We start from the raw sequence: 17005 nt of genomic DNA, 5'->3' as shown, positions 1-17005 counted from the left end.
TTGAACCAGGAAGACATAAAAAACCTAAACAGACCCACAACTGAGACAGAAATTGAAACAGTAATAAAGGCCCTCCCAACAAAGAAAAGCCCAGGACCAGATGGATTCACTGCTGAATTCTACCAGACATTTAAAGAAGAACTAACTCCAATTCTTCTCAAACTATTCAGAACAATCGAAGAAGAGGGAGTCCTCCCAAATTGTTTCTATGAAGCCAGCATCACCTTAATTCCTAAGCTGGAAAAAGATGCAGCATTGAAAGAGAATTACAGACCAATATCCCTGATGAACATAGATGCAAAAATCCTCAATAAAATTCTGGCCAATAGAATGCAACGACACATCAGAAAGATCATCCACCCAGACCAAGTGGGAATTATCCCTGGTATGCAGGGATAGTTCAATGTTTCCAAAACAATCAATGTGATACACCACATTAACAGACTGCAGAAGAAAAACCATATGATTATCTCAATAGATGCCGAGAAAGCATTTGATAAAATACAACACCCTTTCATGATGAAACTCTAAGCCAACTGGGTATGGAAGGAACATTCCTCAATACAATCAAAGCAATTTATGAAAAACCCAAGGCCAACATCCTATTGAATGGGGAAAAGTTGGAAGCATTCCCACTGAGATCTGGTACCAGACAGGGATGCCCACTCTCACCACTGCTATTCAATATAGTTCTGGAAGTTCTAGCCATAGCTATTAGGCAAGAAAAAGAAATTAAAGGGATACTAATTGGGAAGGAAGAACTCAAACTATCCCTCTTTGCAGATGACATGATTCTTTATTTAGGGGACCCAAAGAACTCTACTAAGAGACCATTGGAACTCAGAAGAGTTTAGCAAAGTAGCAGGATATAAAATCAGTGTACAAATCAACAGCCTTTGTATACACAAGCAATGCCACGGCTGAGGAAGAATTTCTAAGATCAATCCCATTCACAATAGCTAAAAAAACAATCAAATACCTTGGAATAAACTTAACCAAGGACATTAAAGATCTCTACGATGAAAATCACAAAACCTTAAAGGAAGAAATAGAAAAGGATACCAAGAAATGGAAAAATCTTCCATGCTCATGGATTGGAAGAATCAATATCATCAAAATGTCCATTCTCCCAAAAGCAATTTATACATTCAATGCAATACCAATGAAGATACTGAAGACCTTCTCAGATCTGGAAAAAAAAGATGCTGAAATTCATATGGAGACACAGTAGACCTCGAATAGCTAAAGCAATCTTGTACAACAAAAACAAAGCCAGAGGCATCACAATACCAGATTTCAGGACATACTACAGGGCATTTGTCATCAAAACAGCATGGTACAGAGAAACAGATGGATAGACCAATGGAACAGAATAGAAACACCAGAAATCAATCCAAACATCTACAGCCAACTCATATTTGATCAAGGATCTAAAACCAATGTCTGGAGTCAGGACAGTCTATTCAATAAATGGTGTTGGGAAAATTGGATTTCCACGTGCAGAAGCATGAAGCAAGACCCCTACCTTTCACCTTACTCAAAAATTCACTCAACATGGATTAAAGATTAAATCTATGACCTGACACCATCGAATTATTAGAGAGCATTGGAGAAACCCTGCAAGATACAGGTACTGGCAACGACTTCTTGGAAAAGACCCCAGAAGCACAGGCAGTCAAAGCAAAATGTAACATTTGGGATTGCATCAAATTGAGAAGTTTCTGTACTTCAAAAGATACAGTCAGGAAAGTGAAGAGGCAACCAACAGAATGGGAAAATATATTTGCAAACTATGCAACTGATAAAGGGTTGATAACCAGAATCTACAAAGAAATCAAGAAACTCCACAACATCAAAACAAACAACCCACTTAAGAGATGGGCCAAGGACTTCAATAGACATTTTTCAAAAGAGGAAATCCAAATGGCCAACAGACACATGAAAAAATGTTCAGGATCACTAGCAATCAGGGAAATGCAAATCAAAACCACAATGAGGTTTCACCTCACCCCAGTTAGAATGGCTCACATACAGAAATCTACTAACAATAGATGCGAAAGAGGATATGGGGGAAAAGGGACACTAACCCACTGTTGGTGGGAATGCAAACTGGTTAAGCTACTATGGAAGTCAGTCTGGAGATTCCTCAGAAACCTGAATATAACCCTACCATACAACCCAGCCATCCCATTCCTTGGAATTTACCCAAAGGAAATTAAATTGGCAAACAAAAAAGCAGTCTGCACATTAATGTTTATTACAGCTCAATTCACAATAGCTAAGACCTGGAACCAACCTAAATGCCCATCAACAGTAGACTGGATAAAGAATTTATGGGATATGTACTCTATAGAATAATATACAGCAGTCAAAAACAACAAAACCCAGTCATTTGCAACAAGATGGAAGAATCTGGAAAACATTATGCTGAGTGAAGTAAGCCAGTCCCAAAGGGACAAATATCATATGTTCTCCCTGATTGGTGACAACTAACTGAGCACCAAAAAGGAAACCTGTTAAAGTGAAATGAACACTATGAGAATCGGTGACTTGATCAGCTCTTGCCCTGACTGTTGACAAACAACTTAATACGTTATCCCTCTTAGCATTTTTTAGTTTGTTCTACTTAATACTTTTGGTTGAATACTATAATCAATACACAGTTATTCTCAAGTGTTGAAACTTAACTGAAAAGTGATCACTGTTAAATATAAGAGTGGGAATAAAAGAGGGAAGCGATGTGCAATTTGGGACATGCTCAAGCTGACTTGCCCCAAATGGTAGAGTTAGAAACATACCAAGTGATTCCAATTCAATCCCATAGAGGTGGCATGTACCAATGCCATCTCACTAGTCCCAGTGATCAACTTCTGTTCACAATTGATCATAATGATAGGACTAAGAGTCAAAGGGATCACATAAACAAGACTTGTGTCTGCAAATACTAATCGATAGAATAAAAAAGGGAGAGAATGATCCAACATGGGAAGTGAGATGCACAGCAGACCCATAGAATGGCAGATGTCCTAAACAGCACTCTGGCCTCAGAATCAGCCCTTAAGGCATGCAGATCTGGCTGAAAAGCCCATGAGAGTATTTCAGGCATGGAAAGCTAAGACACTCTGGCAAAAAAAAAAAAAAAAAAAAAAAAATGACCTAAATGAAAGGTCTCCGCAAGTGAGATCCCAGTGGAAAGAACAGGTCATCAAAGAAGGAGGTACCTTTCTCTGAAGGGAGGAGAGAACTTCCACTTTGACTATGACCTTGTCAAAATAAGATCAGAATTGGTGAAACCAAAAGGCTTCCATAGCCTTGGCAGCTCATGACAAGAGCCTAGGGTGATTACTGATGCCATAAACAAGAGTGTCAATTTGTTAAGTCAACAACAGGAGTCACTGTGCACTTACCCCTCATGTAGGATCCCTGTCCTTAATGTGCTGTACATTGTGATTTAATGCTATAACCAGTACTCAAACAGTATTTTTCACTTTGTGTTTCTATGTGGGTACAAACTGTTGAAATCTTTCCTGAATATATGCTAAACTGATCTTCTGTATATAAAGAGAATTGAAAATGAATCTTGATATGAATGGAAGGGGAGCGGGAGCAGGAAAGGGGAGGGTTGTGGGTGGGAGGGAAGTTATGGGGGGGGGCAAAAAAAAAAAGAAAAATGAAGCCAAGGAAGAGCTGCTTCTCCTGAACCCCAGCCAGCTGCCACCCTAGTCCCCATCTACTTCTTTGTTATGAGAAGACATTGTCAGCCCCTCTGCTACTGCTCTCTGCACTGAAGGAAAATCTGGCGAACACATAGGGATGGATTTCTTTTACCCTCATCCCCATCATTCATCTATTAATTGTACACTTAATTAGCAGGGAATTTTGCCAAATGTTGCATATCTCGATAGCAAAAGATATAATTCCAAGTTTTAAATGTTTTTAGTTTTGAGAGGGGCAACAGTAGGAATTAATATTTTTCTTTAAAAATTTTTATTAATCCTGCAAGAACTATATTTTTTTCATTAAAAAAACTATACTGACTAATTACACTTCAAGCTTAACACAAAAGGAAATGATAGCTTAAATATATTTGAAATTTAAAATCATGCCTACATTGATCAAAAATTCATGTCCATTGCTCTGGTGATTGGGAACAGACTACTTGCTTCATTAATTAAATGGTCTTATATTTTTACTTCTTCAGATAGGCTGTTTATCAGTAACACATTATTATTATGCAATTCTTACCTGCCGGTCAGAAGTCCAAGTGCTTCTAAGGGATGAGAAAACTTCCACCTTCGCAAAATGGCATGCATTTCTGCAATCGTGCTTTCATCCCATCCAGGGGCACTACCCAGGACCAAAGGGAGGGAGCAGTTGTTGTTATTGCAGTAGAAGCGATAATACCATAAGTATCTCCTCTTTTCCTCAGAAAGCCTAAAAACAAGATTGTAAAGTGTAATTTTACTGGAGTTTTTTCCACCAACATACATTGCTGTAAATACATGGCATAAAACCTTACTCTAGTTCTTCGAATTTTGTTTGAGTTTATTTTAGACAGCAAGTCCTTCATCTTCTTGGGACAGTTTGGTAGGTTATTTCATGAGCTTCTTTCACACTAAGTTTATACTTTTTTAAACCAATCTTTAATTCAAATAGTCACACTTATTTTTCTTCCATCTTATCCTTGCTTGCCACTTTTTTTCTAAATGTCATTTTGGTTGGTAAATTCTGTTTCCTTTAGGGGAGACCAAATTTATCTGAATCCTGAAACATGTTGTATCTAGAACAGAGACAATCAACCATTTACTCTCTTTCTTTACAAATTAACTGTAAGAAATGGGTCTGTAAGAAATGGCGTATTTTAAAAATGATATTCCTTGATCTCAAAGCAAGTTACATCAGAGTTTAGAAAATGCTTTGCTGTTATCTTCAAAAACAAAGATCTAAATTCATCTGGATTCTGGCTTTCAGTATTCAGAGTTCACTGGAAGTTTGACGAGACAATGTCAGTGATGTCAGGTTCTTAAATTCTCAAGTATTTCACCCCGGAGAGTGGCCTGAACAGAAGATCTCAGTTCAGGACTGGAGCCCTTGACTTGCTGACAGTCTGCCCTATTTGGCTCTGCCTGCAGGAGTGTTCAGAGGCACAGTTCAAGGGCAGGCCAGCACCTCCACATGACCATGATAGCTGGTGCACTGCCTCCTCCAAAAAGCTACCCTCTGTGGTTCAGCCTGAATCACTGCAAGTCACAAGGAGGAGGTTGACAAATTAAAAGATTTTAAAGGTTGGTGCTGCTTTGCAATTATTTTTTGGAATCATCTTCACCTGTAAAATAGAAAGATCAGATTATGGGTGGTCTTTATGGTATGCTTAGGTTCTATTCCTATGTTCTGCCACCACCTTTACCTATAGAATTCCACGATAAAATTACTAAAAATTTATTCCGATAAAATTTTCCCCAATACTGAGCAATGCTGTGGTTCCTTTGAGCTTGTTTTCATTAAGGCATGGTTTCTATAATAGGAAATACGCAGATACATTTCAATTAAATTTGATAAATATACATACCAGGTAATAATCATCTTGCTATCAAGAAAAAAATGTTTTCATGCAACTGGAGGCAAGCACTGATAGGATTTCTTTCACATTAGATTACTGTGACTTCTTTTAGGACTTTGTTAAATGAATCAGAGGGGCAAGTATCATTGCACAGCAGGTTATGCCACTGCATATGATGCTTGCATACCATATAGGAGTGGCTGCTCCATATGCAATCAGCTAACAGTTAATGTACCTGGGAAGCAGCAGACAATGGCTCAAGTACTTGAGCTCTTGTCATCTATGAGGAGGACTGGTGTGGTGCTCTTGGCTCCTTGCTTCAGCTTGGTCCAGCTGCAACAGTTGTGGCCAATTTGGGAGTGAATTTGCGAATGGGAGATCAACTGATCTCTGCTTCTCTAATTCTGCCTTTCAAATAAATAGAATAAATCTTAAAAACAAAGAAATGAATCATATTGATAAGTGTAGTTCATTCCTTTTTATTAATATCATTTTTTCCATGAATATACATACCATAATTTGCTCATCCATCCTCCTTTTTTTTAAATAAAAGATTTATTTAGATCTATTTCTTTACTTGAGAGGCAGAATTATAGATGGAGAAAGGGGAGAGAAAAAGAGGGAGGTGTTCCATCTGCTGGTTCACTCCCCAAATGGCCGCAGTGGCCCGAGCTGGGCTTATCTGAAGTCAGGAACCAGGAGCTTCTTCCGTCTCCAATACAGATACAGGGGCCCAAGCACTTGAGCCAATTTTACTTCTTTCCCAGGCCATAGCAGAGAGCTAGATTGGAAATGGAGCAGCTGGGATTCAAACTGGTGCCGTATGGGATGCTGGCACCACAGGCAGAACCTTAAACTACCATGCCGTAGCGCTGGCCCCAGTCCTCCTTTTAATGGACACTTGAGTTGTTTCCTTTTGGGGGATATAATGAACAAAGGTGCTGTGAAGTTTGTGTGAAATTTTTGTTTTGATGCATTTTTCATTTCTCCCAGGAAATACTTAGAAAGGGAACAAGTGCATTGTATTTCATGTACTTGGCTGCCTTTAAAAATTGTTTTCATTGATACACATTAATTGCACATATTTATTGGGCACAATATAGTATTTTGATTCATGCATACATTGCAAAATTATTAAATCAGGGTAATTAGCATATCCATTCACCTTTAATTTTTATCATTTCTTTAAGGATGAGTATATTCAAAATCTTCTCTTCCAGCTATTTTGAGGTAAACATTCATCCTAATATGCCACAGAAAAGAAGAACTTACTCCTCTTATCTAACTGTAACATTGTAGTCATTTGTTTAGCTTTGGAAGAAACAGTGTTTTCTGAAGTAGTTAGAACATTTTACATGATTTCCTGCAGGATATGATCATTACAACTGCATTACATTCTTGGCAACTCTTCACTTTGCCAATGTTTTTACTATTTTCCATTCTAATGAGTGCAGAGTAGCAATTCATCGTGGTTCTAATTTATACATAATTAATGTCTAGAAACTTTTTCATATGCTATTTTCTTTCCTTCTTACTATTTTCATATGCAATTTATTACTTTTTGAAGTGATATACTGTGTGTATTCATTTGTGCAATTACTCTTTTTAAATACTTATTTACTCGAATGGCAGAGTTACAGAGACTTGCCTACAGACAGATACAGGCAGATATCTTCCACACGCTGATTTACTCCTGAAAGGGCTACAATAGCCAGGACTGGGCCAGGCCAAAGCCAGGAGCCCAGAACTCTATCTGAGTCACCCTTGTGGGTGGCAGGGGCCCAAGTGTTATATCTCAGAAACTGCTGTGTAGTAAGTATGGTGTGATGTAAATACTGGAGACAGAGACAGCAGCTGTAAAGATTAAACATCAACCCTCTTGAGATTGGAACCTGTCTGCTTCAGGACAACCAGGGGCATCACAAACACTACCACTCATCCCCTGGCTCAGACTGCCATTTTTTTTTCTGATGCAGAAGCCAGGAGGAAATAAAATGCTCTTAGTGAGATATTCTCCCACTCCCAATGTCTATTGCTGAGTACAATGGTGTTGCCTTCTTGAATAATAATGCCGTTTTCTTAACACTATGATAGATGTCCAGATGTGCATCTTCATCCACGATATAGGTGCTGCCTTTTCCTGGTCATAATGAGGAACAGTCCCTTAGTTTTCTGGGTGGGAATCTGTTTTATCCTAGAACTAAGAGCTCACTGGTTTGTTAAGAGCTTTTACTGTATATTAAACCACTGACAGAAAGGATGGATTCCTCCAAGGACTCCTTTACTGGCCTCAACACTGTCAGATGTTCAGAAGGAGAAGAAAAAAAGCATGCATTTAAAGCAAAACTGTAATATTACCTGGCTAATTTTAACTTAGCTTTTATCATAATTTGTTCCCCCATTAATAGGAGAAATATAAACATAGGAAGTTTAAATGATGAAATTGGTGCTTGAAATTTGTTTAGTTGTAATTTTTGTAAAATTATACTGAAGGGTAAGATATTTAACAAATTGCAAATTTTTTTACAGAAGTGTGAATAACAGTCACACTAATTTTTTTATAAATTGCATTCTTAACAGACTTGCTATGTAATCATTTCCTTCTGTTGGAGTTCTTGTAAGCCTTGGCAAGTGGCATGTGACTATCTTCTGCTATCTTGAGCCATGCACTTGGTACATGTTGCAAGGTTTTTTTTTTTTTTTAATGTTTTGTCAGACTACTAGGTTTAAGTACTTGTTTCCTACTTTAAAAAATTATTGACAAATATGCATTTCCTATATCTTGTTTATATGGGTTACAGAATGTTTTATTTCATTTTTAAACTCATTGCATTATTTTGATAACTTTGTTTTTTGGTTGGATCATGTTTAGAAACTTTGTATGAATTCAGATGTCTTAAGTACACATGTGTTTATATTATTGTGCCATTCCAAAATACCAAATATTCTTAATTACTGTAACCATATAGGACACAAATACAGCTACACAAATCATGAAATCAGACTTTCAAACCTCTTAAACTTGTTCTTAGTTTCACAATTTGACTACTTTTACTTACAGGTTACTTTTTCAAAAAAATCAAATTCATAGAATTGGACTATCTTATGTTTTGCCTTAACCTCTCCTTTCTGGTGTGATTAACACACATATATTATGTTTCCTGATACTGTCCCACAGTCCACAAGGCACTTCCAGGATTTTCCTTTGTGTCCCTCAGCATGGGCCATCCTTGTTGCCCTGCCTTCAACTCACTGTTCTTTTCCCCTGAATTTGCAATCTCTAAAGCACATTATGGGGTTGTTTCAAAAAAGTAAAACCTTTTACAATTCTTAAGTTTCCAATTCTTTAGCAAGGCTCTTCCTTTATTCATTGATATCTAATTTGTTTTTACTTTCAGAGAGGCAGAAAGGGAAAGGAGAAGAAAGGGAAAGAGGGAAGGAAGAGAAATGGAGTGCGGGAGTATATGGGGGAGGGATGGGGAGAGGGGTGGGGGAGGAAGAGAGACACAGAGAGAATTCTCCATTTGCTAGTCCACTTTCCAAATATATGCAACAGCTGGGACTCATCTAATCTAAAGCAGAAACTCAAAATAAGTTTCCCATGTGGGTGGCAGAGACCAAGTACTTGAGTTATCACCCTTGCTTTCCAGTGTGTACCTTAGCAAGATATATTTAAGTAGCTATATAATGGTTGTATTGAAATACTTATCTACTAACTTGAATCTCTTTAGATATCCCTTTGTATCAGTTGTTTGCCCTGTTTTCCTGATTATCCCTAAGTATTATCCTAATTACTGATTTTATGTTAGATGTTTTTTATTTTTTCAAATTATTGATTGCATGCTAGACATTTAGAACTCTCCATTGTTGAGAGTCAGTCTGCTTTTCTATTTTTGGGTGTTGAATGATTCAATTTTTAGCAAGTAGTCAAATTACTGGCAAATTACCTTGATCCTTTTGAGACTTGTTTTCATGATTTGTTAGATTGGGCCTCCAAGTACTAAAACCAGGGTTATAATGGACCAACTCCTAAATTGCATCTCTTTGGTTTCTTTATTGAATGCCTGGGCTATTTTGTGAGCTTTCTCCATTTCTATTGGTCAGAATTTCCCTGTCTCCCAGTGTTATGCAACTTTTTAAGACTACATTTATTTCACGTCTCCACACAGTGGTTCCCTGCAAGTCCTTAAAATTTTCAACCTACTCACAAGCAGCTTACTACTCAAATGAACATTTAAGGGAGCTGCAGTAGCAAACTACTCAACTGAACATTTACGGGAACTCCAACCCAGATTTCTAGAGCTCTTGTCTTGCTCATCTTCCTTCTCCCCAGACTTATTCACTGAAAATTCAGGCTGCCCTCGCCTTATTTGAACTATGATCTCTGCTTTATCATTTCAGAATCTTAGCAAGACCACCTACACTTTGATCCAATCTCCAGGAGCCATGGAATACTGTCTACAGGCCGAACGCCACTTTAATCGTGAGACTTAGCTCAAGTCCTACCTGTTCAATCCTAAAACAGTTGGTGTGTATGTATTTTTCTCCTGTCATCATTCTTTGAGTGAGGGCAATTAGTCTGGTACTAGCTCTTCATGCTGGAAGTGGAAGTATTAATTTCTTTCAAAGCGAATATTTTTATTTCTTTCATTCTGGAGTTTCCCTCCTATTTGAAAGCACTCTTTGGTTGATATCAAAATTTTTGATTTTTATAAATATCACAAGGTACATTTTAACTGAATGTCATTGAGTCTGAACTTCCTGAATCTGATTACATTTGATCAATTTGAAAAGAGGAATAATTAAAACACCAATTACATGGTAAATGTGGTATTTGGAAGCTGAGACTAATTTGAGACCAACACAAGTTTTGTAACACTGAGGGCTGTTCCCCATCTGCTTGTACCATTCAGAATGAAACTGTACTGTACTGAACATTAATAATTGTGCAGGAGTAGATGAAACAGCTTATTATTTTACATATGTGTTTACTTAAATAGAAAGTGAAGATTAAAACAAGTAGACTTTACTAGGGTTAATTTAAAAACACAAATCTCTAATATTTAAAGGCAATTACTGTGATTATTTGTGTTTTTTTGAAAATATTTAAAATTTCAAAGCATTACATCTTTTTAATATTTAAAAATCTCTCATTACAAATACATTAGTGTGTTACCTGTGAAACATCTGTTCCATGTAAGGATTTTTATTTTTTAGTAAGAAGTAGAAAAGGATGCCTCACTTAGGGTGACAGTCATCCAGGATGACAATGGGCAGTGTATGGGGACTGTGAGACTTCCCTCAGCTTAGTTCTGCAGGTTCATTTTCATACCAGATTTTATACAAGGATGCTGTAGTTTTTAAACATTTTATAGATACTATTTTAAAAAAAAAACTATTTATCTTTATTTGAAAGGAAATTAGAGGAACAGATGAATAAACAGAGAAAAATGCTCTATCCACGGGTTTGTTCCTCAAATGCTTGTGCCAGTTAGGGCTGGGCAAATCTAGCTGAAGCTAGGAGCCACTCTGACTCAGTCTGGATCTCTTACATAAGCACAGGTACCTAAATACTTGAGTCATCACCTGCTGCCTCTTAGGGTCTGAGTTAGCAGGAAGCTAGAATTGGAAATGGAGCTGGAATTCAAACCCAAGCATCTGATATGAAATGCACATATCCCAAGTGGCATCTTCAGCAGTAGGCCAAAGGTCCATAGCCACCCACATTATTTATCAGTCACATATCCGTGCACAGCTTTGGGAATACAATGATAATCAAGTGGATTAGGCTTCTTGCACTACCAATTCTTAACAATTAATGAGGGAGACTAGAAATAAATACACAAGTGAATAGGATGGCAGTAGCATGTGTTCAGTGTGACAGCACACAAGTAAATATGACAGCATGGTGACAGAAAAACTGGTGGTCAAATAAGACCTCTTTAAGGAGTTGACATTTCATTGAAAATCTAAAGAATGTAATGAGTTATTCATGGAAACACTAAGAATTTCAGGCAGAGAAAATGTCAGATAAAAAGCCTTTGAGATGAGAGAGGGTCTAACATAGTTGAACTTATTGAAGGCTGATGTCGCTGGCTTGACAAGAATGAGGGAAAGCAGAAAGTCAGTTCAAATTAGACAACAGGGAAAGGACAAGATTACTGAGAGGACATTGATCATGCTCAGTGCCCCAGTATGATTCTCAACAGAGGCCTTGCTGACCAGCTCAAAACCTTGGATTCTCTGTTGACTTCACCTTGATTCCTTTGTTTGTCAACTGAATTAATCCTTGGTTCCATTTTATCACTAATTCATGTCTCCTCAAGTTCTAAAATACATATGCCAATTCTTGCCATTTCAACTAATATCTATTTCATCACCTTAATTCTAGGCAGTATGACCTCTTGCCTTAGGTATTAACCACCTTACAGTACCACTTGTTTCCACTGTTACCTCCTCTCTAATCCATTCTTGAACTTGTTGCCACATGGATCACTCAGAGATTCTTCAGATCACCTAACTCTCCTGAACAGAACCTCCAAATATCTCACATTTTTTGCTAAGATGCCTTATTGTGTTTCATATCTTAACATAGTATGTATGTATTAATATATAAAATATGTAATAACATAGTATATAAAACTACTTTCTCAGTTTTAGCATATTATTAATGAACACAGCTGTGACTTATACACTGTCAAGTAGCAAGCAAAAATGTCACCTCACTTCTCCTGGTATTTTAGTTTTATTTAGAGAATTACTTCTTGACAAAATCTAAGTACTGCTTAGTCACTATTTTAGCACTACTAACATATGATTTCATTGCTGTTCTTTTCTTAGTTCGCCATGACAATTAAATTTTACTTTTTCTGTTAATTAGAACAACTTCCTACCCACCTGAGGGTGACTGAGCAATGGCTGTCACTGTTCTGTGCTGGCATCTCTCTCACAACATTCTGCTTTGTTGTTTTGAATAGAATCATTTGCACCATTTTTACTTAAAGTTTAAAATCATCACAGGAAAAATCATCTTTCAAAGCATAACAATAACTTGGTCACCTCCTAGACATTAATACGCCACTCAGCAGGCATGGCTTTATGGAATTAAAGGAACTTTGTGGGAAGGAAAGTTCACTCTCCAATGACAGGAGTGCTTCAAGTATGATTGATAACGTCACAGACAGCAGGCCAAAGGCATTCCCAGATCCCAGACACTTACAGTACAGGAGACTGTCTCTGTGAGAGTCTGCTTATATGTTTCAAACATTCTTTCGGTGGTTCTTCAGGAGCACTTCCATTCTCTTCAGAATCAGGTTTCATGTACTCCCATCCAGTAGGTGGAAAATCAATCTGAAATAAAGGAATGATTTGTCCTGTATTGATGGTATCTCTGCATTTTCCAATTACTGGTCTGCTTTATAGAGGTATAGAGAGTAAAGAACAACTGTTTTCTGTGCTATTACTTTAAAATAAGTTTTAAATGAATCATTAGAATTTGAACTTAGTGTTTAAAAATGTATGCATTTGAATGATTTATTTGGCCAATAATTTCGACAAATTTTATAGATTGGCAACTACGATTGCTGTATGAGAGAGAAATGGGAGTAGTAACAATATATAAACTTTGCATTAAAGCTAAATGTATTTTGCTTAATGCTATGATTATATCCTTTGTACATTTCAGTGTTAAAATATTATGAAATTGATGAAAGTTGAGAGTAGCAATTATTTTTCCATGAATTCATGCTTCCTTTATAACTGTCTCAATGTGCTTTTAATTAAACCAAGACTCAACGTTAATCTGATGCTAGTAAATAAAACAGTTTTAAAAAGACAGTTCCAAACTACGTCCATGAATGGATATTTCAGTGTTCTGTGTATTTTCTTAGGGTTATCACACATGGCTTATCTTTTATTTTAAAACTAGAAAAGTTTACATAGTTTAGTTTTCTCTGATAAATGATATTATGTTTGACTCAAAGAAACTTGGGTAACATTATAGACCATGTGAGTTACAGTTTGAAATGTAGCTAAAATATTTGAAAACATTTTTGAAATTTCATGCTATAATCTCTACAATTTGTTGCAATTCTTATTTTTATATAATTGTTTTATCAATTGATACTCCAACATGATAAAAGAGAAAAGTAATAGATATGCTAAGCCAAAACAATGTTGTGGGGAGCAACTCGGACTAGACTAAGTTACTGGAATTAAGACTTATTCTATGCATCTGCTCTCCCACAATATGGCGCTGGGAGAGAAGAAAACAGCTTCTACACAGCTGCCTCCAGTTCAGCCAATAAACTGTAGGACTTGCTCCTGATTGGAGGAGAGCAGCGTACTCGGCGTGTGGGCAGCCGAGTTGGGATTGGCGGAGGAGGACTATAAAGGAGGAGAGAGACGGCATGCACCAGGAACATCTAAGGGGAACATCTAAGGGGAACACCTGTGCAGCCCCCGAGAGAGCCGGCCGGCGGTGTGCCGCTCCCCTGCGGAAGTGGGGAAAGTGGCCAGGGGGAACCGCCCTTCCACGGAGGTGGAAGGGACAGTAGCCAACCCAGGAAGAACCAGCAGCAAACCTGGGGAGGGCCGAGCAGACGAAAGAACAGCACAGGGTCCTGTGTCGTTCCTCCACGAAGAGGGGGAGCGACATAATGGTGCCGTGACTCGGATATGAAGCCTAGGCAGGGTTTAGTGTCGTTCCTCCACGAAGAGGGGGAGCGACAAATGTTGCAGCAAATTTTTCCTCTTGACGATTAATCTCAAAAGATTAACTCAGTGCCTTACATGGAGGTACATTCAGTACTAGCAGTTCACATGTTATTCTTTATGTGTCCTACTGCTTTTTAAGTGCTTGGAATCAAAATAATAGAAATAGCATCTAACAGATTAGTCAAATTTTATGTTGGTCCTAAGGAAATCACAGAAGATGAGGAAAGCTAAAGATGATGGATTAGAATTCCAAAGTACTCATATGCACAAATCTGTTGTAAGGTTTGAATTATTTCACTTAGGAAATTATTTTTATATTCAATATATGAGAGAGTCCCTTTATCAAAATACATTTTTTTCCTGAGTTATAAAGCTAAACAGTTGCTGATGATTAAATCACCAATAGACAATACTGGTGTTTCTCCCAGTTGCCTTTCGTCATAATTTTTACAAGAGAGAAGTTTCCCAAAGTCTAGACTCATGGACTTGCTTTAGAGTACTTTTGAGTATCATGGAAATTATAAAATACAAGTGGTGTCCACTACCTCCAGGAAACCTGAAGTGCAAGTGAAGAGAATATGTATACATAACAAAAAAATGGGAACAATTCATGCACAGCTCCCCAAAGACACACTTGAAACCAGTAAACATGGCAAATACACGACTCTGCTCCTCCTCCTACAGTGTGGCTGACAACCTCTAAGCGTCTAAACCACATGTTCCCTAAAACCTACTTGTCACACTTCTACCTCAAGCCTTGAGTATTCAAGAACAACAACAACATCATGGGGTCTTTCCTCTAATGTGCCACAAAATATTCAGACCAGATCATCTCCCCTTCCAAATCACACCTCATTACACACTGACTTGTGTTGCCTTCAACCATCTTGTTCCACTTCTTCATACCCGTTCCCCCTTTAAAGTTGGCCACCAAAGCTCCTTCAAGATTTGGGACTGCTGTGGGAGCAGTTGTAAACACCCCTGCTGCCCACTCCCACAGTAATGCCCACTGGGTGTTTCTTGGGCTGGATTGGATCCTCATGATTCTGTTACCCTGTTCCAAGAACATAGGTTTTACTACAGTTCAGAGGAAGGAAGGTTACTGACCACTCTGTAGCAGTTGTGGTCAGTTTCAAGGAAATAGTCATTAAAGAGGAGTGCACATGGTGGTTTTGCAGTGAGTGTAATAAATTTGTTACACTGCAACTCGAACTGTGTGTTCTAAGAACCCCATATCAATAATAAGACTGAAGCCAGCGCTGTGGCTCACTTGGCTAATCCTTCACCTGCAGCGCTGGCACCCTGGGTTCTAGTCCTGGTTGGGGCGCTGGATTCTTTTCCAGTTACTCCTCTTCCAGTCCAGCTCTCTGCTATGGCCAGGGAGTGCAGTGGAGGATGGCCCAGGCCCTTGGGCCCTGCACCCTCATGGGAGACCAGGAGGAAGCACCTGGCACCTGGCTCCTGATCAGTGCAGCGCACCAGCCTTGGGCCCTGCACCCTCATGGGAGACCAGGAGGAAGCACCTGGCACCTGGCTCCTGATCAGTGCAGCGTACCAGCCGTGGCAGCCATTTGGGGGGTGAACCAATGGAAGGAAGACCTTTCTCTCTGTCTCTCACTGTCTAACTCTGCCTGTCAAAAAAAATAATAAGACTGAGATGTGCCTTGAAACTGTAGAATACTGGTCATCAGGAACTGCAGATTTAAGGCATAGTGGTATAGGGTGCTTTGCTTTATTTTTGTTTTTAAATTATGATAAATATACATAGAGAGAAGTGTTCAAAAAACACATGCATATTTTGAGGAAAATTCTAAATCACTGTCAAGGCCTGAAACATAACACTGCTGGCTTCTCAAAGCCCCCCAAGTGTGCTCCTTCTAGATCAAACTATTCCCCCTACTCCCAGATAGTTCCTGATCCCTGTTTCCTAGGTTTTACTCTCTGAATCTATGTCCCTAACCAGGATATAAATGGGTTCACACTGCATGTTTCTTTTGTGTCTTCTTTTCAGCATATGTTTATGTAATTATTTTCACATTGTAGTATTACTGTGGACGGATATAACAGAATTAATATAACTATTTTCCTGTTACAAAATATTTTGGTGGTTTCCACGTTAGCCTTTGGTTTTGCTGTAGCGGGTGCTGATGCTGTGAACATTTTTGTGCAAGTGTCAGGATGATGAATCTCTAAGTTTCTCTAAGATACATATTTAGCAGGGTATTTATAGTTCTTAGGGTATGGAGGAGGACATTTTAAGAGAAAATGTGTATTATGAAGAAATCATGCATAAATTTTGCACCAAAATAATTTTTTAATTTCATTTTTTGGTGAGCTTTCTGAAATTCCCTTCGCCTTCAATCTATAATAACACATTGTTTTCCCAAGGGATTTTTATCAAGTATGATATTATTTTAAAGGTTCTTTACCATGTTGTCAGTGACATGCTAAAAGTTTAAGAAAGGAAAACTATTTAACTATAGTATTGGATTTTACTATAAAATGAATTTTAAATTAACATCTATAAAGAAAAAATGTAAGCCCATTCTTTTCTAGTCATTGTATTGAAATTCAGTGTGCTGAGGTAAATTCTATCCCATATGTATCAGTGAATGATTGTGGCTTGTGGGCAACTATTCATGTGGTTACATTTCTCCAAAATGCTTTTAGCAGTATTACAAAAAGAGCTATTTTTTTAAAAAATATGTAGAAATATTATAAATATACACA

General features: G+C 37.9%; 1 protein-coding gene across 2 annotated transcripts in view; it reads right to left on the bottom strand.

Moving 5' to 3' along the window:
- PIK3C2G (phosphatidylinositol-4-phosphate 3-kinase catalytic subunit type 2 gamma) overlaps positions 1–17005 on the bottom strand; it is a 464615-nt gene that overhangs the window by 285664 nt on the left and 161946 nt on the right. For both annotated transcript variants that reach the window (XM_051850300.2, XM_017343356.3), the window contains exons 16-17: positions 12780–12910; positions 4246–4434 (exon numbers count right to left, since the gene is read on the bottom strand). In XM_051850300.2, coding sequence (XP_051706260.2) covers positions 4246–4434; positions 12780–12910 — 320 coding nt within the window. The remainder of the gene's footprint in view (positions 1–4245; positions 4435–12779; positions 12911–17005) is intronic.

The sequence above is a fragment of the Oryctolagus cuniculus genome, chromosome 9 (genome assembly GCF_964237555.1).
Source record: "Oryctolagus cuniculus chromosome 9, mOryCun1.1, whole genome shotgun sequence".
Lineage (NCBI taxonomy): Eukaryota > Metazoa > Chordata > Mammalia > Lagomorpha > Leporidae > Oryctolagus > Oryctolagus cuniculus.
The sequence above is the reverse complement of the archived record's forward strand: the minus strand, read 5'-3'. Positions and strand labels throughout refer to the sequence as shown.